We start from the raw sequence: 25909 nt of genomic DNA on the forward strand, positions 1-25909 counted from the left end.
GGCGCCTGCGCCCTCCCGCCCCCCGCCCCGAGGGGGCCGTTTCCGTGCGCCCGCCATTTTCAAGAGGGCGGAGCTGCCGCCGAGGCGGCGCCCGGCGGGGCCGACCGTTGGGGCCGCGGGGGTTTCTTCCCTTCCCGCTGCTGTGGGCGCCTCGGGTCTCCCTGAGCCTCTTGGGGATCTAAACCGGGATGTAAGTTTCTACTGCTGCTTGGCTAGAGACCGGCTCCCGCCCTGCCCGGCCGCGCTTTCCCCCCTGCCTTCATGCAGCCTTCGCTGAGGAGGCGCGGGGGGCCTCGGCACCGCAGGCGTCCGCTGGCTCGCGGGCGGGGAGGGGGGAGCGCCGCGGGAGAGGAGGTCCCCAGCCCCAGGTCTGGAGTCAGGGCGTTGGGCCCGCCGTCCTCGTAGCGGGCAGGGAGAGCCCTCCAGAAGGCTGCTCCTCTCACAGCGGGTCAGGGAAACGGCTGCTTCTGTCTGCGTGGTGCATTATTATCTCTAGCTCGCATCAAGGCGGGAACTTTAAATGCTTGTACTCAAGATGCCTGTGCGTCTTGTTTTGCTTTCGGGCAACTTCTCCCTCTTATTTTCATCTCGGGGAGAAAAAAAAAAAAAAAAAAAAAAACAAACTGTAGGAGGTTGAGGAGGAATCTGTATGTGCTGAAGACTCCACTGCTGTGCTTCAGGTGCTCAGGTTGATTGGCAAAGCTGTGCCAGGTGCTGGGGTATCGCGGTAGCGCAGCGGGAGAGTTGTGAAAAACGTGTCCTGGGCTTTCTTCTTTTTTCTTCTTTTTTTTTTTTAAAGGCCTCTGGGTCAGACATGAAGCATATGCTTGGTAGTCTTTGCGAGTTACCTTGGCAATGAGCGAAAGCATATCTGTATGAACTAAACTTCCGTGTTAAAAGTCTTCTGTAATTATTTCAAATAACTGGCTTTTCTAGCTGTGTAAAAAAACTTTGTAGAGTAGAATATAGTCTTAAAACATGATTTATAAAACATAAAAGCTATGCAGCTACTACTTTTAAAAGTAGTAGATCTGCTTGTATACAGGATCTAGATCTAAATATTTTACAGAATATGCTCAAAAAAGCAAAGACTGGTAGGTCTCCCAGGCTTTCATAACTCAGCCTTAGATATATATTCAATGGGGGTAAGGAAAACTTCTGTTCTCAAATAACAATACTTTATTATCTCATAATGAAAAAAGTGTGGGGTTTTGTAGTTTTCAATTTTTTATACTTATTTTTTTCTTTATTCTTTGTAATCTTATGGAATGTTAAGCGTTTGTAGTGTATTTGTCTTTTCTGTTAATTAAGTACCATGTGACATTCCATAACAATGTTTAGAAACCAACTAACACTTTTTTTTTTTTTTTAAATGTGTATACATGTAGACTGGCAGGAGCCAAAGGATGACATCAAAAAACACATCTCCCTTTTTTTGCTAGGTGTTCTTTTGTTAACCCCCCTGGAGCTGAATATCACACTTGTCTTTTGAGAAGGTTTGGATGCCTTTTGTTAGCATCCCCTATGCATCGAGAAATTGATCATCCTGGACTTCAAGAAATTATGTCATGTATTTGCATGCTTTATTTATATTTTTAACTCATTTTATGTGGGTGAGGTATAAAAACAACAAAAGCAATACATTATGCCCTGTATGTATACAACTAAAATAGGTTGAGTGATTGAAGTAGTTGAAGAAATAGATTAGAGAAACATGATTTGTGTTGAAAGTAAATCTTAACATGAGAACTTGGTTTAAAAACAACCTGGAGTTCCTGCAGTGGCAGAATGATGCATTATTGATTATCTGCCTTGCTTTAGAACAGGTCTAGAGTATAAAACAACACACCCTACAAAGATGGGCTTGCTGTTCTGACAGGGTGTGGTGGTGTTAAATGTGGAAGATTGCTGAATTTAGTATGGCCATGTTCACTAGAGGCCGCAAGGTGGCATAGCTTCTCATGTGTCTTAAGCAGGTCTCTGAGCACAGGTAGCTAGCTCATCTAGTCGTTCATTCAAAGGAGGGTTTCATTTTGTCTGAGTATACAGTAGTTTCAAACTCAGGATGAAAGAAATAAAAATCCAATAAAATTTGGAATGTTTTGTGTCTTCTAATACTGAGGGAGAAGAGGGAAAAGTAGAGAAATAAGCGTGAGGCAAACTTTGTACAGTAAGATAGTGCAAGAATAGGTTGGTATTGTGAAGGGGAGAAGCAGAGTATATGTTAGAGGCCTTATACAGAAGTGGCAAGATATGAAAACCAGAAGAATAATGAAAAAGGAAAGAAGGAAAGGAAGAACATTAAATCTGGTAATGGTAGCATGAAGAATAGACCTATATGTGTAAAGTTAAATAAGAGACAAAGAAATATACCACCTAATGGGTGTATGTTTTCAGCTGGTGTTCATTATGGGTACTGCCAGTCACACAATACCAAAATTAAAATAGTAGAAACATACACACTGATGTGTTTCTGGAATCACAGTGTTAAAAATGTCAAAATGTTTTTTAGTCAGTAATGCTGATTCCCTGCTCAGAGGGGAACTTCCACCAGTGTTGGATTAAACCAGTAAGACGGTATGCTGGATGGATGTTGAAAATCTCCAAGAATGGAGATCTGCAACCTCTGGGCTGCCAGTGCTGCAGTACCCTCTCTCATTTTTTTCCTGAAATCCGACTTGTATTTCCCAAGCCGGAATCTGTGGCTGTTGACCCTTCTTAATCATCTTGGAACACGAAGGAGAGTTTAAGTTCTATCATCATTGTAAATATTCCTCAAGTAGCTTTAAGCTAATTCTGTTTGAACAGAAGCGTTTTAATGTCAATCCTACCACTTCAGATCAGGAAGTAGTTCCCTCAAGGGGTGTGGTGGTTCTTTTTTTTTTTTAAATAAAGCTTAGATTGTATGTATGTAAGGGACACATGAGACTTGGAAATGAATGATTATTTTTTTTTTTTCCTTTTTCCCCCCCTAACTGAGTTTGGTCTTATTTATGTTCAGGCTATTAGCAATGAAAATGTACAGTCCAAAGAAGGTGTTTAGTGGTAAACCATCTATGAACTGGAGTCACTACACACTTAGAAGGCTTGATTGCAAGTGTTCTTGGCTCATAAAGCTAAAACTGATAATGACTATTTATTTTCCAAACCTTGTGTTCATGATATGTCATACTTCATGTTATATTATGGAAGTATTTGATTTTGCTTGGTCTTCACAGCTAAAACCTTCATGCTGACAACAAAGAAGCTAGAACAATGGGAGTGACTAATCTGTGGCAAATCCTTGAGCCTGTGAAACAACCTGTCAACTTGAGCAGTCTCAAAGGAAAAACGCTTGCTGTTGATTTAAGTCTCTGGGTTTGTGAAGCACAAACTGTTAAAAAAATGATTGGAGTAGTTACCAAGCCACATCTGAGGTATGGTATCCATATAAATTATTGTAGCTAAAAGTCTTGGAGCTGTATATTTTAGGTATGGTACTTATTCTAAATTTAAGACACCTCCAATATTCAAGTGACTCTGTTGTTTTGATTCTGTTATTATTGCTTGTGCTACATGCGTAAAGGGTTTGAAGTGAAGACTCAGTCATGCTGTCTGGATTCAACGTAGTGCTTGGGTGCAAATAGAAGTTCTTGGGCCCAGCTTACTTTGTCTTGAGGCCTCAACTGTAGATGGGGATGAGATGGATGTAAGCAGAACCATATTTCTCTTACTGTGGTATAGCACTGTGTGATACACAGATTATCGAGGAACACAAATCAATGTGCTAATTCCTACGTATTTCTGAGGCTGTGTGATGGAAGGTAGTATGCGATTTTCAACTGTTTATCACAGCAGTTTGCATGCTAGTCAATTCAGAGCATACTGAGAGTCATGTATGCTCTAGTCTGACCTGTCTTATAAATTAAAATTCTCGTTAGACTCTATGTTGAATTAAGTATGTTTAAATCATTCTTTAAGCTTATGAACAACCTTGAAGAATACATGTATTTTTAATTTGAATGAATCACATACTTAAGGGGTGAGCAAGTATAAGCAGCTATAACTTCAAAGCACTGTTTTCTGCAAATGATGCTGATGAAAATGAAAATATATACAAATTTTCATAAATGGCCTATTATTGGCTAGCTCAAGAATACCGAGTTACTAGCTGCTGTTAGATGTTCCTCTGGCTTCTGCTGAATTCAGCTGCTGTGAAATATCAGCATCTTCTGAGAATAATTTCTTAAAATGTTATGTTTATGACCCCAAGTGGATAATTAACTAAAACTTGAAGCATGACCGAAGTCATTACTTCCCTCTGATAGCATGTCCTGTGTGCAGTGGAATGAAAGCATCGGTCCTGATCTCTTATGCAGTCTTTCCAAAGCAAGAGTGCATTCCAAAGGGATGAACAGATTTCTACCAAAAAATAAATGTTTTCAGGCAGTTGGAAATTAAATTGTTTTGCTAAGTATTTTAGAGAAACTTACTGTAAGTGATTGATTTTTTTATATCATTTGTGAAAATAGAACTAACCTCAAAAGATCAGCTTATCCTTTTTACCAACAGCAAACGTACAAACTTAAATCTAGAATAATGGTCTTTCCATGTCAATCGAAGAGATATAAATGTTTAGTCTACTCTTTTTGAAAGATTGATCCTAGAATTCCTGGAAAAAACATATGGTGTCTGATATTACTGCTCTCAATTTTACTGTTACAGACCAAATAGTTATTCTTGCCCCCTTGCAAAATTCCACCCGTCAGTGATGCTGGTTTGCACATGAAATAAATTGTCGTGGTAATGGTATCTACAAGTCCATCTAAGAATCTGATGTGCCTATATTGATAGATTTGGGATTAAAATTTGATATAAAAGAATCAATGTGTATATATGTTTGGAAGCAGATTTTGGATATTCAATGGTTTTTCTTAAGCCTTTTAAATTGGCTTACATCTTTACACCTAAAAAAAGATCTTTCATTTCCTTGTGTGGTATTTTCTTGGGAATTTTGTAAAGGTGTTACAAGTTGATAGTAAAACAACTTTGACCGAAGGCAGGGTTATAGATAAGAGGTTTGTTAGCTTGGGGGTGAGGGAATCATAAAAGGCAGAGAGGAAGCTAAGATTGTTCCTGGAGTGGGCTAAGGGATATAAGAAAAACATCTGAAGAAATCGGGCTTCCCTAATTCTGCAGCTATTGGAACATCTTGCTTTGTTGCAGAAACCTATTTTTTCGGTTCTCTTTCTTAACGTCAATGGGAATTAAACTAGTGTTTGTCATGGAAGGAGAGGCCCCCAAGCTGAAAGCAGACACCATGAGTAAGAGGAATGAGATGCGCTATGGACCTTCAAAGAAAGTTGGAGCTGCAAGGACAGGGAGATCTTTATTTAAAGCCTTTTTAAAAGAGGTGAGTAATTGAGGGCTTTTTCAATATTTTTAATGTGATAGGAAGAAATCTTAACAAAATTAATGCAAGAACTTGAAAGAATTAATAGTTTTCTACACAATAAATTTCAACAGTGTTTTGAGGGAACACATGCCTTTGAAATTGGGCATTATGGCCTCTGTTAACTGTTGTAGAAGAGGGACAATGTCAGTTAGAATAATTTTCTTGTTTGATGTGTTTCTGTGCGGGTTACGCTGTAGTGAGCCACAGTCATAATTGAACATTTATTGCAGAAATTCAGCTTCCTTGTTCTTTTATAGTGTTAGTATTGATACTTTTTTTTCCTAGATAGGGGTATATGTGAAAACAGGAATGTGTTGCGTATCTACGTAAGCTAAGCTAATGTGTTTTTGAAGGGGTACACAGAACTGTTTTGTAACCTAGATCTATGATTTGGTAAACTAACTGAGTAGCTGAGAGGATACACTTGTTGGAAACCTCCTGGATTAGGCTAAAAGGAAGATTGTACAGTCTTCGTGGTATATATGGTTGAGACAACTCTGGTTGCAAAGACCTCCTATTCAGTAATTTTATTCTTCATTCATTGCTGCAGATATTTAACCGTTCTTGTCTATTCAGAATTTTATGAAAGAGAATTTATAGATGCTCGTGGCTTCAGTAGATTGAATGTATCGATTAATGTTTTGTTCTTAAATCCTAAAATAAATTCTTTTTTCTGAAATTTGTAAGAAGTATGTATGAGTATATATAAGTATGTCTTATACAGTGGTCCAGTCTTATTAGGTCAACAGTACTGTACTTTCATGCTTGATATTCTCGGGGAGTCTGGCATCTGTTGAGAGATGTCTGTGCTAGCCCAGTATTACTACTTGAGTAAAAAGCGTTGCTTTACAAAGATAAATATTCCTTTGTTAATCTTCTTTTGAAAACATCCTAAATATCTATTTAAAGTGTAAAGATTTTTGTGAAGGCGTAACCATTAATCATGCTGCGTTCAAGTCCTCTAATACTTTGCTCTTAGTTGGATATTTCTTTTGACTGTTATGGTGAACTATACTTCTCCTAAAGTAGTGCTTGTATTGATGTAGTGTTCTATAGGCAGTGCAACAGTAGCAGTTTTTGTATACACATGTGTCTGAGAAAATGCTTGCTAATAAGTGGATCTAATTCAGCATTCAGTCTCTTTCCTTTTGGGTTCTTTATTTTAGTGTCTCGAACTGCTGGACTGTTTAGGTGTCCCTTGGGTTCAGGCAGCTGGGGAAGCAGAGGCAATGTGTGCCTACCTAAATGCAAAAGGACACGTTGATGGCTGCATTACCAATGATGGAGATGTCTTCTTATATGGAGCTCAAACAGTTTATAGGAACTTTGCCATGAATGCTAAGGTAACGTACCTCATCCCGTTCTCACCCGCTCTTTAGACTCTTCCTAAAAATGTAAATAGAAAAAAGGAACTTGAAACAATTAGTTAGGTATTATTGCACTTACCCTCTAATAGTTAGGTTTGTTTAAAATAGTACTTTTAAGACAGGAACATTTTGTTTGATTCACTGGCAATCCATGTATTGGATGTGAGAGCAAAACAACTGAATTGAAGAACGCTTACTTGTTGTATCTGTTTGTAGTGTCTTGTGATGTGTAATATAAAGCTAAGTAGTAAACTTTTTTTTTTCTCCCTTTCCTCCTCTACCGTGGAGAATTTGAGTGAAATAATTGCTTCCTATAAATTTACCATTAGGGCTCTTGGGAGTGGTCAGCTTCCTGAGCCTAATAACAGTGTTCACACACTTGCATTTTACAGATGTGTTTTATTATGAATATACTACAATTAATACTATTAGTCTCCAATTGAACATGAATAGGGTAGGGATTGTACATCTATATCATAATCAATCGTTGCAATCATTCAAAAAAAAAAAATCAATTTATGACCTTCAACCGAAGTGTTCACTTGTTAGGAATGCAATTTTCCAGAACTGGCAAAAGGTAACCCCAAATTTCTGTAATTTATACTTTCTCTGTAAATCAGAGAAAGGAATGCATGTGTTCTGTCTGGTGAATCTAACAAGAAAGTGGAGGAAAAATGATATTGGGGTTGGAATTTTAAATAACGTTCATCTGAGACTTGGTGAGAAAATACTTCAGTAATAGGAGAAAAATACATAGAACAGAAAAAAAGCACTATGAACAGTTAACTTTAAAAAAAAAAAAATAATTAAAGTAGATGGAAGATGATTGGCTTTGATGGCATCGTGTTTGTGTTTTGTCTTGACCTGGTTCTTTTCTTTCATTCAACTTCCTTGTCATTTATCACCAAAAATGAAGGTAGCCTCAATCTTTCGGATGTACTTGGTTACATACCAAAATCAACATAAAAAAATAATTTATGTGAGCGTGTGTGTGTCAGGGGTATCTGTTCCAGAAAACTGGATTATTTTGGGTTGCTGGCTTGTGTGGTTTTGTTTTTGTTTTTGGTTTTGGTTTTTTTTGGGGGGGGGGGGAGGAGGGTTCTATGTTTTGATTCATGTTAATCTTGATTTTGTGTTGGTGTGTTAGAGTCCCTCTACCCTTCAAAGCTTCAGGTGTTCCTTTAGCTCATGTCTAATATGCTAGGTAACATTCTAATTACTTTTTCTTTTTTTACTCAAGTAGCATATTAAAATGTTTACATGGATTTTTAAAACCACAGTTCCTGAGATGATTTACACAGCCACTAGTACTAGATAATGTTACTTTTGCCACACTTTTTCTACAGGTAGTAAACAACAAAAACACACCTTGGCTTATTTAGTTTCTTTCAATAGTTGATGCCCGTACTTACAACTTAAAATTCCAGAACTGTAGTTATTCATGTGGTGTCCATGCATTACACTATAAATTTAAATTGCTGCTTCCTCCCCCCCCCCGGCTATCAGACACCTCTTATGGGATAGACCCATTTCCTGCAGATGTGGGTGAATAGGGGTGGGTAAGCAACCACAACTGAATGTGACTGAGGGCAGTTCCTTCCCTGATGTTAGAGAAATAAAATGTGCGATAAATTTCTTTTGCAGGATCCACTTCTTGACTGTTACACAATGTCCTCTATTAAGGAGAAGCTTGGTTGTGACAGAGAGTCTCTGATTGGGCTAGCTGTTCTTCTGGGTTGTGATTATCTTCCGAAGGTAAGCAATATAATTATTTTTTATTAGATACTTACAGTTTATTGTTTTTCAAGACAGTGTATTGAGGGAGACTTGTGCATGCTACAAAACTGTATGCAATGCGTGATTACTGAGATCTAGTTGAAGATGATGCTTAGTAAGTTACTGTAAATTTTATTTGTGAAGACGTAAAGATAATCAAAACGGTTTGTGAACGTTAATCTTTCAAAACTGCTATGTATTATTCCAGACTTTTATATAAATGGAGGTGAAGACAAAAGTTTAGATGTTGATTACTTTGAGCAAGTGTGAGAACTGAGTTGTTTGCCAGGATACTTTGAACCCATTTGCATTAAAGTACATACCTGGCAGAGTAGTTGTGGAAAACGAGAAAAAAACCAGCTTTGTCTATGCTGTTTGGAATAGCTAATAGTGGTAGTTTTGAACTGTAGTTATTAGTAACGCCAGTTCCAGATGCCGATTGGATATATCCCCTTTTAGTTCTATCATTTGTAAATATATGATTTATGAAGGAGTCACCTGTTTGAAAGTTTGCCTAATGAATGAAGTGAGAGGGATCTCGCTCATTACTACCTTACTACTACTTTTTTTTTTTTCCTGTAAGCTCTTTTTGGAGACTTTGAACAGAAGCTGTTGTAATGGCTATTTGAAATGGAAAGGAAGTGGGATGAAACTGGATTTCCATACAGTTCATCATACAGTGATTCAGGCAACGGTTGCTCCGATTCAGGCTTGCAGTGGATATCTAGTAGTTATTAAGTCATTGTCTTCCAATTTGATAAAACTGTCCTTTTAAACAACTGATACTGCTGAAAGAGCAAATAGCTCTAATTTTTTTTTTTTTTCCCGAAAGACTTGCTGCTGTTATAGGAATCTTTAAATAGTTTATTTTTATTGTTATTACTACTACTGCAAAATAAATGTATAAAGAGAGAGGGAGTAGAAAAATAGTGGCTAATCAGTGGTTATTGTAATGGAACTAGCAGCTCCCGGAATGCCAGGTTCTTGCATAGTCCTAAAGTGACACAATTATGTAACGCCAGATAAGTCTTTTGAGTTACTGCAGCCCAGCAAAGTGGATAAAGATAGAAACTTGTAAGGAAAACTGAATTACAGGAGTGCATTGGGAATGGGGATTGGCAGAACAGATAAATGAGAATACCGCTCTATAATTGCACTTACTTTGTTGAATATATATCAAAACGATGCTTTCCTTGCAGAAGCTGAATATCTGTCTCTCTGCCTGAGTGTCTGGCTGCAGTCCAGTGAGAAGTTCTGATTGGTTTTGAACATTTGTTTCATATGGTTTCATATATTCAGTTCAGCCATTACAGCTGAATAAAAATAAGCTATAGATTTATTTGTAATAATGCTGTAGAAAGCACACTCAATACAGTCTTTATATTCAACTGTACTGATTCTTGGCAAAATAAAGTAAGGATTGAAAGAGGAACTGGAAAAGCAGTATGTACATTTTAAATCATTATGGTTGTTTTGAATCAACTGACTTTCACTCTTCACTATGTCTAGGGGTTACTACAAAGTTCTGGACTTCAGTCCATGAGCTAGGTTCCAGAAAATATTTGCTGTTCTTATCTATTATCCACAGTGGTAGTCCCTTTTCCTGTAAAGGACATGCGTACTGCAGATGTAATAATGGAGTAAATACCAAAATCAAGCAAGCAATTATTGAAAGGGAAGGGAGGAATTCTTTGCGTTTGTGGTTTTATTGGGGTTTTAAATTATTCTTCAGAAAATGCCCTTGCACTTTCTTTGTCACCTCTCAGAATTCATTTTGCATAAGTGCTTGAGGTCTTCAAATACTAAAAGTTATTTCTGTTACCATAAAGCATCTCTTTCCTGTGAGTGAAAATTTTTTGCTGGGTTTCTTCTATCTCTTAAGTTTCAGCCTTTTGACTCTAAAATCCAAAAGATCTGACTTCGTCTTGTCTTTCCAAGATAATTCTGAAAAGTTTCAGCTCTCTGGCAGTTAGCTGCCAAGAATGTTACCAGTATTTTATATTGTTGTGCTGTTGCAGATAGCAAGAAGGAAAACAAAACAAACAACACTTCTTTTCCTATTGTTTTCTACTACCTTCTTTCTCTACCTTGTTTTATCTGAGCCGCTATTGAGCATAAGCACATTTTAAGTAGCTTGTGTGTTATACTGGTAGTACAGCTGTATTCTGTCACTTTCTCTGACTTTAGAACATGGTCAAAAATTATTTTTCTCAATTTATTCTCAACATCTGGGATCATTTTTGTCATTTCTCTACATAATGGTATGAAGGTAGTTTTTATGAAATTCTGAATGCTTTCTGTTTGTCATTAAATAATGTTTCGTATTTCTGTCTCTATAGGGTGTTCCAGGAGTTGGGAAAGAACAAGCTCTAAAGTTAATTGAGACTTTGCGAGGTCAAAACTTATTGCAAAGGTAAAGTGAAAATTTGTTGTATGCTGAAATACTTTGATTTTATTCAAAGACTTGCTGGTATGTGCTTCAGCACCAAGACGATGTTTGTAATACTTCAGTTTGGGGGGAAGGGAGGAAGAGATTACCACATTCCTTACTTTATATTTGCTAAATGAATTACGTGTTTTGCTAGGCCAGCTTCTTAATTGTTTTAAACGTTAGCTGGGTCCTAGCTCTTGAGCTAGCAGATCTATGTTGATATATTGGAAAGGAAGTCATAGGGACTGATGAGACACTTTTACTGATTTTTTTGATTGAGTTGTGGATCAGGACATGAGATACCAAATGCTTTTTATGTTTGTTATCATAATGTGTGTGTCAGTACTAGAAATCCAACAATCATATAATGTACTTGAAAAAAATCTATTTCATAAATTAGAAAACTCTGTTTCTCAGGTAGATGCCTGAGAAGTATAAAGGGAGTATTTTTCAGTGTTTTAAGTATGAAAGTTAAAAATATTTCTTATTCCTTTTAATATCATACTTTTAGGTTTGAGCAGTGGAAAGAACAATTGCAGTATGATAATAATGCACCTTTGGTTGTTAAAAGGGTAATTCACTGTTCTGAGTGCCATCATCCAGGTCAGTGTGTAAAGCACTGAATTTTATTTTTAGCCTATTTGTTTACTTTTTGTTCTGGGTGTGTGGGGTGGTGGGGGTTTTTTTGTTGGGTTTGGAGTTTTTTCATGACTAGCATCAAAAACTCCTTGTCATTCAGCTTCTAGGCTATCTTCACATTCTCAGTATTGTGTATATATATCTTTACATAAATATTTTTGAGTCTGGGGACTACCTTTCTTCAAATGTGAAACTAATTGATAGCAGATGGAATGTTATCACAGTGCTGTTGTGTGATCCCACATATTTGCCTTTTTAACATTATCAGTAAAGAAAGTATGCTATACTGACAAGCAACTGTTTCTTTACTTGCCTGAATTGGTCTTTCATCAAGAGGACTGAAGCCATTAGTATTGCTCGGTTTTGCTGCAGTGTTTTCTTAAAAAGAAATTAATCTTAAGGAATCTCATTTTGGCAGCACCTTTGATCAGTGAACTCATTCAAACCCATCAGTTGGAGGAGGAAAAGCTTGTTTCAGATATGTTATATACATTTCTCAGGATGTCACAGACTATTTCTGTAGTTTTTGGGTAATAAAGTTTTCAGCGTAAGGTCTGAAACTGTTGGGGAAAGTCTTCAAAAAAAAAAAAAAAGAAAGCTGGCTTGTATTTGTCAGTTTTCACTGTAGATAAATGCAGCTAATGCACTCAGATCTGCTTACAGTTACTATTCATGTCAGATTCATAGGTGTTCTGGGTTTTGTATTTGTATTATTACCTTTGTATATTTGGAGATTTTGGAAACCTTTTCTCCTCACGCTTTGTGCAACTGCTTCTGTAGGATCTTACAAGGAACATGAGCACAGTGGATGTAAATTCTGTGAAAGCACTAGATACTGCAAACCCAATAACTCCAAATACGGCTGCCCTTGTGAATGGCATCAGTTAGAGCGAGCGAAACAATCAAGTGCAGTGGAGGACAACATCCGAAAGTAGGAATGTCTTGAAAATTGAGCTGCTTTTCCCTGCGTTCATATGCAGGGTGAGCGTTTAAATTCTGCATTTCTCCAATTTGTATTCAGTTCCTAACACATTTGTTTTACCTGCAGAAAAGCTAAGAGTTGTGAGGGCTTTCCATTCTCTGAGGTAACAAACAAGCCTATTTAAAGATTATTTTTTTTAATCAATTAATTGAAATTTCAGTTTTCTGCCCTCTTTTAAACTCTTTTGTTTTATCTCAAGGTTATCCAGGAATTTCTTGTAAACAAGAATAAATTGATCAAGATAAAGGAATGCCAAAGGCCCAATTTATTGTCCTTTCAGGTATATGACAAAATACTGGTTATTCAGCTCTGTAGTTTTTTGTTTATTAGTAAGGAAGGCATCTGTGATAATTTTGATCTTCGTTGGTAATTTTACTGGAAATAAGAATTAAAGAATCTTGCTACAACTTCTTAATATACCTAATTTTTTGAAAGTCTAAAATTGAAGACTTGAAAAAAATCAGTTGATGCAAATAAATACATAGAAAAGTGGAAGAAAGAGAAGTCAGAAAAAAGGTCACTTGCCATTGTTTTGTTTTTCGCTGTCCAGTATGACTAGATTGGGTTGCTGAGTGCTGCATTATCTATATAGTGGATAAAGTACTATATGGTTATATGAGATAATATACACTTCAGGGATGTTATCTGTTTTGTTTTCATCCACCTTTCATAAAGGTATTGACAGATACAGCTCTTGTTTTTACTCATACTTGTTTCATAGTCATACTGACACAGTGCATATATGGTAACTTCGGGTATTGTAGCAAGTCATGATTGTGGGACTTTTTTTTATCAATAAACTTTCTTATCAATGATTTTTTTTTTTTTTATATCATTAAGATAACCAGCTTCTGTATATAACAAGCAGAAGCGGCTTTTATTCTGAATGTTGCCTGTTTTCCCAAAAACAAATAGCAAGCTTGTATTTAACACAATACTACCAGCTTTCAAGTTCAGAGGCCCTTTAATTCAAAGTGCACAAAGCTCAAAAGTGAGCTAGCTTGTTCCTCTGTCCATAAAAAGAAGGATAAATATTCTGTGAGGCTTCTTTTTTTTTGGAGAGGGGGGTGTGTTAATATATGCGTGTTAACATTGTTTTCTAAGAATGATTTTTATTTTTTTCTATTGGTGAAAGCAGATCTTTTACTATGTTTCCTTTTGAGGGATTGATGACAGTGTGAGAACTATGTATAGGATAATAGACTGCTGTTGAGCAACGGAGCTTTAATGAAAATCCATGTTCATCCTTCTCTTACATGCAAAATCCGTAATTCTCACAGCTCCTTGCATAGCTGATCTGAATCTGATCAGGTGTTTAGCAACTGTCTTATTGCTACTGTTGCCACTACACAACTGTTCCCTTGGCTTGTTATTGACAGCTGATGAATCTGCTCTGTTATGGATGACTGTTCCCTCCCTTGGCAGTGAGATATCGCTACACATTACACTAATGTATAAAAGTGTTCTAGATATTTGAAGTATTTAGTCCTCTGTCTGTACTACATAGATGTCTAAGCACAATATTTAACAGAATAAGAAAGTTTTAAAGTTTGGGCTGTTGTTTTTTTATCCTAACAGATATTTGCTTCTGAGAAGATGGAATGGACCAAACATTACGCTTGTAAGAAACTATTAGCACTATTGACACATTATGATATGATCCAGAGAAAATCTGGATACATTGATGCAAAACAGCTGCAGGCGATACGGTAATGTAGTTTGATTTCTTGAACTTAATATATTTAGTTCTGCTGCTGGAGGAAAATGACGGCTTTTTTCCTTTTTCACGGAAATATAATGGTTTTCTTCCATCTCTGTTTCAAGCCTTGTGCTCATTTTCAATAGAGGTAAAAATTTAGATCAGTACACCAAGTCTTATGCTACAGCTGCACAAAATAATCCATGTAGCAGTTCCCTTTCATTCTAGCTGACAATGCCTGCTTTTTCCTATGCTTACTTTCTATTCTGTTTCCTTGGATCTGCACATGAGATACAGCATTACAGTTTGATCCTCTGCTCAGGTTCTTAAAAGTTTAATTGACTTCCATGATTCAAAATAAGAGCCTAGACTTAGAAATGAGCATCTGCAGATTCAGTCTGGCTTACAGTTCTATTCTGCTACCCCTTCTCAAAACAACATTTTCATTCAGGACTGCTGCATTTAGGAATATAAAAATGTCCAAGTATCCTGTTACTAAAAATGGATATGCAGGGAAAAAAAACCAAGATAACTGTTTTCCCCTAGAATAATTTCCCACCATCCAAGTTTCTGTTACTCAGGGGGTTACTGAGCCAGAATTAGTACCTTCTTATTCTATCAGCCCTCAATGTATTTGTTGTAAATAATCTAATCTTTTCTTAAACTTGCGAAACTCTTAGAATCTACAGTGTCTGTTGGCAAATCTGAACTTAACTTCACTGTATGAAGGGAATTGTTACTTATTTTAACTTTAGTATCTGACGGTTTCATTTCCCAGATGAAACCCAAATTCCCCCCCCCAAATTCTTGTATTGCAAGAAGGTTAGTAGTTTTTCAGTGTTCCTTGATGCTGTTGAAGATTTTATAGACCTTAATTTTGGGGGACAGAAGGACAGTCAGTAGGAATGTGGTAGTATCTCCTCTGGGTTGATGTGTCACAGTCTGTTAAATTATTACTTGCAGAGAAACTGTTCTAGTCAGTGTTATCTTTCAAAACAGTGGAGCGACTGGTGGGGGGCTGCTTTTTAAACAGGTTGGCTAGATAAATTACCAGCACTTACCTCGATGAATGAATGAATTGACATCCTCTGTTTATAACACTGTCTAGCGTTTCAAGAGTTCAAAAGACAGATCATGCATGCTTTAGAAGATTTTTTTTTTGTTAACAAGTGTTTAAAAATGCAGTAATGATTCAGCAGGAGCCTCTTCACATATAGGAACCTGTTAAACTGGGGTGTAGATAATGTTTTTAGAAAAATCACATAAAGACTGACTGTCACTGCTCAGTTTATATTTTATTTTCCTTCATGTTCTCATGCAAAAGATATAAATGACCCTGTCTGGTCATTCAGAAAATTGCTGGTTTTGGCAACAGCCTTCTCTGTGGCATTAGTTGAAGATACCAAACTGATGTTTGTAGGAATCTGCGTTATGGCTGTCTGTTACAGAATAGCTTTTTGATTTCTTGATATGCTTCTCTGAGCTATATCATAAAAAAAAAAAAAAAAAAAAAAAGTTTCAGTACTCAAATCTAGACCCAAAATTTTACTGTGTAACTTATACAGAGAAGTAGTGTATTTTTAGGAAGTGTATTAATTTCAGTATTACAATAATATTTTTTCCTCTCAATCATTACAAATTAGAGTATTGAAATATTTTTAGACAATGTAGATTTTTCATTTTCTGCTTAAACAAAATCATTTAATGGGCTTCTTTTTGTTCTTACAGGATAGTCAAGACACGTGTTAAAAATGGAATTCCTTGTTTTGAAATTGAGTGGCAAAAACCAGGTTGGTCTGGTTTCTATGTACATTATGGAACAAAACAGTTCATAGAAAAAGAGAAAAGCATGCTTTAAAGAGGAAAAGAGTTTGACAATATTATGAGTCAATGAAATGTGGGTGAGATTGGAAACTGTCCCATGAAAACAATAGAAAATGTGCATCAAATTTCACATATGCTGAAAGTAAAAGCAATGCCTTAAAAAAAAAAAATCTACCTAGAAAGCAAGGGACTCAGTCTTCAGGTACTTTTTCTCGTACATGTTAATAAGATCTGAATTCTGTATTTCATGTCTTATTCGCTATGTACCTGAAGCTGTGACTGTTTACTAGCTAGAAATTTTTCAATCCTGACAGACTTCTACCTTTAGCGTGCCCGTTTGTGCCAGGAGACTGGCAGAAACTTTACTTGTAGCTAAATCTCAAACATTGTACTATTGACTTTTTTCATATCTTCTTTGTACTCAAATCTTTTATCCTTTGTTTTTCTTATTCCCTACTGTGATATGTGTGTATATAATGTCTAATGTACATTCATTAATTTTTTAGAACATTATGTTGATGCAGAAGATGAGCCTGTGGAGTTGTTTGTAGTCACAGTAGAAGAGGAGACTTTGTTTCAGGCTGCTTATCCTGATGTTGTTGCCCTTTATCAAGCAGAAAAATCAGAAGTTCTGAAGAAGAAACAGAAAAGTAAGTCCAAAAGCCTATTTCTTAGGAACTTATGGGTCTTGCCAGAATACAAGAAGCAAAAGCAACAAACATTTCTCTCATTGTTGAGCAGTATCATGTTTTGTCGAGATCAGGGCATGATATCTTGCAGGGACTGTGCTTTTGTCTTACCATTTTATACCTTAGCACTAGGAAATCTGAACTGTTATTAATACGCCATTTTGATATTTGTTTTGTTTGTTTGTTTTGTTTTGTGTTTTTTTTTTTTTTTTCTTTTTCTTTTTTCCCCCAGACAGGAAAGACAGACCAAAAGAAAAGGAATTATCAGATGTTTATGATGAAGTTAGCGATCTTCTGTCTCAAATGAATTTAAAATCTAGATGTGGAATTCTTCCTGTGCAAGACTCCACGTCAGATATAAAAACTCCCCCAGAAGATCAGATACACCAGAGAAGTACTGAATCAAAAGATGTAGTGTTAGCTGCAGCTTCCTGCGTAACAACTGTTCAAATGCCAGCATCAGCAGCTGCTCTTACTCTGACTGCATCACCTTACTCGCTCTTACAGTGTACGTTGGCTGACTCATCTGCATTGCCAGCACAATTTACTAAAAATTCAGGGATATCATCCTCTTCCTCTGTAACAGCTGGTCTACAACTGAGCAGTATTGATTGGGAAGGAACCTTCTTCAGTGCCTCACCAGCCCATGGGGCTGATACCCATGATCCAGCAGCGGACTTAACTACGTGCGTAAAACACTCGCGTCCACTAGGTCATGAAACAGTAAGAAATAGCTCAGAATATTCTGACGCTATGCAGTCTGATCAGCATCATTCTGATAGCACAGATGATTTGGTTTCAGATGATGCTATGGGACAACTTCAGAAGTGGTCTTTAAGTGAGCGAATACTTAAGACGACTTCCATTCTATCAAACCCTTTGTTGTCTGAAGATGTGATGCAGCCGGAGTCTTCAAAATGTTTTAAACAAACAAAAGAAACATTGAATCTTGATAAAGATTATGCCTCTTCCTCATGTCAGTTAAATAAACCAGTGCAGGAAAGTAAAAATGTGCTATCAAAAAACTGTGCAAGGGAATCCAGCATACGCATTTATCAAGATCAGTACAAAAAAGCTGACAACCTGGCTGAAATGATGCAAAAAGGCCATAATATGAGCAGCTCAACATCTCTAGCACTCAGTGGGCAAACAACAGAGACACTGCATCCTGGGTGTGAAATGCTTCCAGTGTCTCAGAAGCCAGCAGATGTTGTAACTGGCTGTCACAGTAAAAAAGCTTGTACTCAAACTGCTGGGAAAACTTCTTTTAAAAAGAGTGTGTGTCAGAACAGATGTTCTTCTAGTGAAGACAGTGATGATGGGAACATGAATAAAAATCTGATTTATGAGCAGCAAAAAAGGCAACTGAACCCTGGTCAGTTTAAAAAATGTTTTACAAAGAAAAGCAGTAACAATGTTACTAGCAAAAGAACAAAAAGTGACTCAGCACTTATAATTAAGGGGAAGAAGAAAAAGACCAATTTAAAAAAACCTTGTAATAGTTTCTCATTGCAAGTTTCTCCAAAACCATCCTCTGTAGGGGAAGTTGATTGTTCCCAAAGTCCAGAGCAACCCTCTGAGAGCTCAGGTTCTGGTCCCACGCAGCAAGCCAAAAGTGCTGTTCTGACTTATGCATGGGCAGACAGTCCCCTTCCCCTGTCTGAAAGACTAAAACAAAGAATCAAAATCGATGAGGTTCTCCATAAAATAGATTATGATAACAATTAACTCTGAACCTTCAGCTCCTACAGAGTTCTTTCTCAAAGTTTCTGTAGTATGCTCTATCAATTTTAAGTGGACACAGTTTTGATGAGTAAGAAGTGCTGTGAAATACTGCGTACTGGAGCTAAAGCTTGAAACTAAAATGTTAGCAAAAGGACCAAATAGCTGATTATAGGCAAGTGCCAGTCATTCTGGACTTGATTACACTCTGAACTTGATAGATAAGCATCAGGATATAGTACACAAGGGAGCAGGGAGATTTATTTACGAAATAAGAAGGGTTTTTTCCCCAGCCAGTTGTGAGGATTTTGTGTACAGCTATTAGCCCTTCTGCTTACAAAATCAGACTTATCAAAATAGTGCCTGCCCTGCTGTTGGGTGTTCTTAATAAGACAAAGTGATACAGCTCTTCCCAACTGAAATTTTCCATTCTGCTTCACTAACTTAATTTTGCTAGTTTTAAAATGGGTTTCCAAATCCTGGGATGCTGGTTGTGTTGATTATCTCTGAAGGACCAGATAGAGACACGCAGCAGATGTACCTTGCAGGGTAGCTAAATTTATATCTGCCATGCCCTATAATAAACTGTTCTTTGAGTGTGTGCATCTTCCAAAGAATGGAATAAGCCATGTAAGGATATTCTGGTTTTGTAGCTGTCATATCTAATATTTAAGGAAATTTGATGGCTGTTTTAATCAAACGTTTATAGTTTGGGGCATTTTTTTCCTAAACAAGATAATAAATCCCATCTAACACGCACTTCTATTTATAACAGAATGAAGGTTAAGTTACAGAAAAATCAAAATCTAATGATGATATTGCAGATTCTTTGAATAATATCATGTAAATGTTTATTTTTAAAGGGCGAACTTGAATACAACTGCATTTTTGAAGGTGCTCTTCCTACCTCTTTAATATAGGAGCAATCTCTGTTCATACACAAAAAAAGTTGTCTTCAACAGCTTATTAGAAAATGCCTCCTTGCCTGCATTTAAGTGTTCATAAGTTATGGCCAGCCAGAAGGAAGACCACTCTTACCAAGATATAATGTTAACACTAGAATTTAGAACATCCGTGCCTTAATGAAAATGTCAATTATTTCTTCATAAAGGCCAAGGCTTTAAAAGTTAGGAAGCTAAATTCCAGATGTGTTTAAGGAAGAAGTAGGTAGTCTACAGAATACAATCTATAATTAGCCAAAATGGTAGTTTCTTATTTTCCTCTGTGGGCAGATGGAGAGAGTTTATTTATAGTTGATTTTCCGAATGAGAAATGTATTATGGAAATGAGGAAAAAATCCAAAATATTGGAAACTTATTTTCAGTTTTGAAGATGGTCTCTTTCTTCTGGAGACTCTTAACCACCCAGCTGATGTGAGAGGGTAGCTAGAAGAATAGAATTGCTAAGGAGAATAAGAGTAGCAGTCACCTGGGGACCGTAAATGGAGAGATTCCTTATGCAGTGGTCAGTAGTGGAGCGAGCAGACCATTTTTTGCTAAAAAAAAACCAGTGTTACTGGTTATGTATGATTTTTTTCCTTGCTGCTGATTTTGAATACTGAAAGTTGGAATCAAGAGTTTGAATTTTCATTAATAAAAATGCCAACATCATGTGAATGACCTCGCTTTTGTTCCTTCCCAGTGTATGAGAATGCACTCTTGTTGGAGTGTTCATAAAATTTCACCCACAGTGTGTGGGTTTCTGTGTTTTAGGATTTTGTTTAGAATTGGGGGGCAAGAGTGGGTTTTGGGTTGTGTTTTTTTTTTTTTTGTTTGTTTTCCAAATCTGGCTGGGATGACTGCTTTAATGGATGATTCACTGAAAATACTGTGCCAGAATTGCAGTAAGGTCATGTTTTGCGGATGATGGAAACCAGAAATGAGATATAATCATAAGACATTAAGAACTGCAGAAGAAAAAAAAGAGGCTGTTGCTGATATCACTACAAATTAATCTGGTTTCATAAGCACAGTTCAAGCATGAAAAGCAGAAAAATGTCAATTTTTTCCTTTGCAATGCATCTCAATTTTGTGCAAGTTTTCTGCCACTACTTTAGAAGCAGCAATAGATTTGAAAACAACTGTATAGGATGCCCTCTCTCATTTAGGCTGTAGCTGCTCATTGCAGCAAATAAACACAAGAACATCTATCATTGCGGGTGATTGTTGCTTGAATTAAACTTATGATTTGTTACAGAAGCGAAATTACAGTTTTTAAAGTGTTTTGATTTCTCATCTTTCTGTAATTTACTCAATCTAAGGATTAAGGATGTTTTTTCTTCTTTGGAACTGTTTTTACCGTGCCGAAGCTGACTGCTTTGCAACCTCTCACCCTTGTGAAGATGATGTTTAAATAAATTGTGTGGGTATAACAGATAACTTTCTTCTATAGGAAATACTCCTACAAGATTATGTTAAACTGACTGTACGTATAGATGAATGTGATGCATCAGCCTCATGACCCTGAGTGTATTTTCATTTATCATCTATCTTGGTCAGCCCAAACAGGCTCTATCAGGGTGCTTCATCTAAAGGAATAAAACCATACCTGCTGTGGAGGTGAGGCAGGTCAAGGATGCATCGTTCTTCGCCTCCTTTTCTGAAAGTTTTTCTGTAGAACTGCTGGACGGGCCCGAGCACGTTACCCGGTCTGTCACTCCTGTCGGCACCCCTCTAGCTTGAATGATTCCTGCAGAGATACAGAGCAGAACCACAGGTTCTGTCTTAACAGTATAAATATAATTATTGCCACTTATAAATAGTATTAAACATCTACTTAGATGTAGCAAATTTATTTAATGTAGCTTAACAAAGGGAAACATTTATTTGGCATTCCTTGTGATTGTAACTCACTATTTCAGGTCCATGGGGAATCAACCAGAAAGGAAAATAAATACTGGTTACATGGAATAGATCTGTAGAGAGCTACAAAACATATAATGTAAAAAAAAAAAAAAAAAAAACAACACCCCTCAATTTCCATATATCCCACTATCAAGCTACATATACTCTTACTTTTTTCATTGCAAGATATTACTGAAATATTTATTGACATGTGTGAACACACTTAAAGGGAAAAATTCATTTTCATTGCATTTACCAATTTCTACTTTATTGATTGATAGAATTGATGACTCAATAAAACTCTTGCTAGTTAGCAGAGAACTTTCCCAGTTTGCGAAGGGGTTTGTTTAACTCGGAGGCTTTGCGCAGGCTTGGCTCTGTGCTCTTATGTCAAGACAGATACTTGGAAATTCAGTGGTGAAAGAGACGAATGGCAGCTGTTACTTGAGACAAGATAAAGTCTTTTCATGTCTAAAAAGGTGTCAAGCCCTGCCGTATTATATCAGCAGATAAAAGGAAACTGCGGTTAGAATATTATTGAGAGTTGTTATAAACCGAAGTGCTACTGGCAAAACAGTAAACTCGGCGCTAGATTTAGCGCTTTTTCCTTCAGGAAACAAAACACTTTAACTGTTTCAAGAAAACAAAATTACAATGGGTGACAGAACCACTCTTTGCACAGTTCTCTTGCTCGCGTATCCTGCATCGTAGTTACTATCAGTACTGAATTTAACTTAATAAGATTAATTACATATCAAACTTTAAAAGTTCTTTAACCCCAAGCCTCGTCTCCACCCCCCACCCCAATTTCCCTTGATGGAGTTGGAGACATTTTGTCACTTCAAAGACCGAGCACAGCTGGAAACAGGGACATACCTTTGAAAATTTTGCTCCATGAAAACAGCTACCTATACTAAAATTCCACTTGATGGATATTTAAATTGAATTAGCTGCCTGACTAAAATACAATGAAGGGAAAGAAGCTAACCAGGAATATTTTTAATGCCAAGATAGCGTAGAAGTATCTGCACATTAACATTTATGTTATTTTAATATCTTATTTTAAAATGCAATTTGCTCTGCTAGAGCACCTCCCCAGCCAAGCTCGAAGCCAAGTTTGTTGTCCTACCAAACATTCGTGACAAAGGTTGGATCTGTGGCAAGCTATGGGTATTCTTTAGGACATGGTGGGAGGAACTGTGAGCGTGGTCTGCTTTGAATAAATTTGGGGGCAAACTTACCAGATGAACCATTACGTGCTGCCTTCTTCCTCCATCCCAACATCCAGTGCTGCCCTGGCAGTCGTGCCACGTAAGAAATAACAGACAGACAAGATAGCCCAAACCCTGGAACTTGTCCTATCTGCTGCAAAAACATTAAATTTGTGGCCTCGTTTCAGGTCGAATTCAGGCTGTCTTCCAGTCCATCATGAATGCCAGGTCTCAGAGCAGCTTTCGCCTTTAAGCCTCTCTGTTGCTCAGCCTGCTGCGATGTGGTGTAGACATTTTCTTTGAATCTTTTGTGCTGGTGATGTAAATTTGCTGCTTGCTCTGCAACTGGGTGGAAAAGAGCCCTGTGCCCAAGCTCAGATTCTGCGAAGCCTGGAGTTCAGTGGAACAAAGGGCTGCGGGAGTTACAGCCATGCGCACACCGACTCTGCAGGGGCTTTGTAAGATATTTCATCCAGACTAACGTTGCTGGTTTTTGTAATTATTGAATGGCCTCTTTACCAAATAAGACCTGCCAGGTAGAAATGTGAGAGATGGTCTGTTTTCTTCTAATTGGTTACAGGGCTGATGTGTCAGTATGACCTAGGAAGACACTGCTGAGAAGGACAGCGTCTTTCATATGAGACGCTGCTGAAGGAATGGGCAATTAGCAGTTCAGAGATGACTATATGGCACTGGGCCAGTTTTGGTAATTGCATTTTTCTATACCTAAATTGCTTTTGTGGTTTAACTGTGGGTACTTCTCTCTGGAAAGCTTGCTTAGTGGTACAGGCTGCCAATCTCTTACATCCATTTGAGTTTATAGAAATCTGAAAGTTTTCCAAGAGTGGGCAACCAGAACTATTGCTTAGTAGACTTAATCAGGCCTCTCTTATTCTGTTGGACAGACCAGAAAAACGTGTGGTGTCTTTTTCATACAAGTTCTTAATAACTAGAAAATTTCAGCTGGAAAAGGAAAATGACTGGTTCAGTGCCTTGGATGTGTTCTTGGCCTGGATGGGTTCAAATCATCTGTCTTCTGGGAGGGTAGCCATACCACCCAGTTATGGGCATGGATCCTTATGGAAAGATGTCTTGACTGTGCTGTGTGACTTCTTTCCCTTTCTCCTTCACTGGTATGTTTTAACAACTGGCCAATTTCAACCAAATTTGGTGGTTTCAAGGCTATAAATTTTTGATAATCAATTGCTCAGGGAAGGGAGAAAGACTTTTTATGCGTCTCCAAGCAAAAACGATCAGCAGTGGCTCTGATGACAACCAGCTGGCCAGTCAGCTCAGACATACTTCCCTAAGCTGTGACACGGGCTATCTTTTGGCTATCAAGCAGATCAAAAAAGATAGAGGATGCACGGGAGGACATGAGGATGTAAAGGTGGTTTTGCCATGACGGGTTATCAAAGACCTGAGGAAGGTGCTGCTGATATTATGGAGAAGCTTAGGAGATACAGCAGAGGAGTAGGAGATAATACAGTGGGGTGGCATAGGGCCTATATTAATCCTGAATTCCCAAGCGCTTGTGTTATAAGTTTTGGAATAACCTCCTGGGAGAGCCCAAGGCATGCAGTTCAGCAGGTCTGCCTTTGTCCAAACCTGTGCCAAACTGCTGTCCTCCCCACGTCTGCTCCTACCATAGTTTTCAGTAAGGCACGTACAGCCCAACATCTACTTCTGCTTCTCTATTGCCCTTTTAAACTGAAAAATACTAGCTTTTACGGCATGGCTTCAGATACTGGTTTCTGTTCTCTATGTATTTACTTTGAACATCATGAGATGTGTGGGATTTGTAGGTGTTCTTACCATCATGTTCAAGTGAAGGTGGTGGGATTGTGCCCATGCATCTCCAAGCACAAATACACCTTTGTTCTGGTGTCTGCTGATACGCCATCGTCAAAGAGGATGTCACTCTGTTTTCTGGACTTTTCTTAGTTTGCCTTTCTAAAAAGCCCAAATCTTACTGCTTGCAGATTGCTTAGAATTTGCAAGACAGATATTTGGCAAAAATTGTAGCCTCATGATTTTTGTTTGTCATTTCTAAAGAAATACTGTTTTCAGTTGATGGTATATTTATATTTTCCACAAGTGTTACTGTCAGTTGCTAACTGTTACGGTTGTCAGTACACTAATTGTAAACACTCATAGAATATGTTACTCTATTTTTCTGGTTTATGAATATTCTTTTTGGCAATACCATAAGGAAACACTATGATAATCACATGGTTAAGAGGTTCTGAGATATAATGTAGAAAGAAAGCAGGATTCACAATGACATTTTCCATTTTGTTTTGTTGTGTTTTTTTTTTTTTTTCTTCCCCAGCTACAAAGGCCAAGTTTGATTCTATTAAAAAAACCAAAACAAACCCAACCCTTATCCAGCACCATTCCTGTTGCAGTCTCTGGTGTTAGTGGTTTGGAAGGTGGGCTGGAAGGTACCCCTAAGAGTTAATTGATTTTGATATAGCATCCTAGCAGATTTCATAAATAATTTTTAGAAAGCCACTAGTCCTTTGTTTGTTCTGTTTTCTATAGCCCACCATGGAGGTCTTACAGAGAGGACATTCCTCTCCCCACATTGATAATCTGAAGAATATAACTGTAAAATGGGCATGTGTCTCTGGCACTGAAAGTGTTGGAATTTGTACACAGAACTGAAAAATTCCTTCAAGAAAATTCTATTCCTTCCAATAATAGTGGTGTGTACCTTGCAACAACTTCTTCGTGATAGCATATTTATCTTGTAAGATACCAGCAACTTAAGTTTTGGGTTTTTTTCTTTTTTTCTTTCTTATTAAAAATACAAACAAACAAACATTTTGTGCTGGGAGGCCATGAATTAGAGATACAGAAAAAATGACTATCAACAATCATAAACATCTTCCAACTGCCAGGCCACTCTCACCACAGAAGCCCAAGACTTGGAACTGGTTTGACATGACAGTGAACTGGGAAAAGTTTTCAAAGCTGTAGGCTCCTCATGGTGTGACAGCTCTGTAGGTATCTATATAACCTTGCATAGCCTTCAGGTATGAACTCATATAACTTTTTTACTTGCCCGTGAGGAAAAGACCCTAGTTTGTATATGTTGTTTAACTGATCATATAATTCAGAATATAACCCAAGTAGGTGACTATGGAGGGAAGAATGTTTCAGAGGGGGAATATATCAAAACTTTGACCAACAGAAGAGCCAGTAAGGTACAAAGTGTCCCTGGTGCAGATAAAAGTTACCAGCACAGATGCTCTGGGGAGTCTCGCCAGACCCAGCCAAGCACACCTTC

General features: G+C 37.5%; 1 protein-coding gene across 4 annotated transcripts; it reads left to right on the forward strand.

Annotated features, from left to right (window-relative positions):
* The first annotated feature begins 85 nt into the window (after positions 1 to 85).
* Positions 86 to 20173, forward strand: GEN1 (GEN1 Holliday junction 5' flap endonuclease). Of its 4 annotated transcripts, XM_082305622.1 has the most exons (14): positions 86 to 190; positions 3219 to 3416; positions 5206 to 5392; positions 6601 to 6777; positions 8446 to 8556; positions 10917 to 10990; positions 11520 to 11611; positions 12428 to 12578; positions 12696 to 12732; positions 12829 to 12909; positions 14208 to 14338; positions 16057 to 16118; positions 16659 to 16802; positions 17074 to 20173. In XM_082305622.1, the coding sequence occupies exons 2-14, from the start codon at positions 3256 to 3258 to the stop codon at positions 18567 to 18569; spliced, it is 2904 nt and encodes a 967-aa protein (XP_082161748.1). In that variant the 5' UTR covers positions 86 to 190; positions 3219 to 3255; the 3' UTR covers positions 18570 to 20173. The 4 variants fall into 4 exon arrangements, with proteins under 4 accessions (XP_082161748.1, XP_082161750.1, XP_082161749.1 ...); XM_082305624.1 differs by lacking the exon at positions 86 to 190 and having other exon boundaries at positions 3350 to 3416; positions 5271 to 5392; XM_082305623.1 differs by lacking the exon at positions 86 to 190 and having other exon boundaries at positions 3384 to 3416; positions 5256 to 5392.
* The last annotated feature ends 5736 nt before the right edge of the window (positions 20174 to 25909 follow it).

The sequence above is a fragment of the Platalea leucorodia genome (genome assembly GCF_965183815.1).
Source record: "Platalea leucorodia genome assembly, chromosome: 3".
In the NCBI taxonomy this organism is placed as follows: Eukaryota; Metazoa; Chordata; class Aves; order Pelecaniformes; family Threskiornithidae; genus Platalea; species Platalea leucorodia.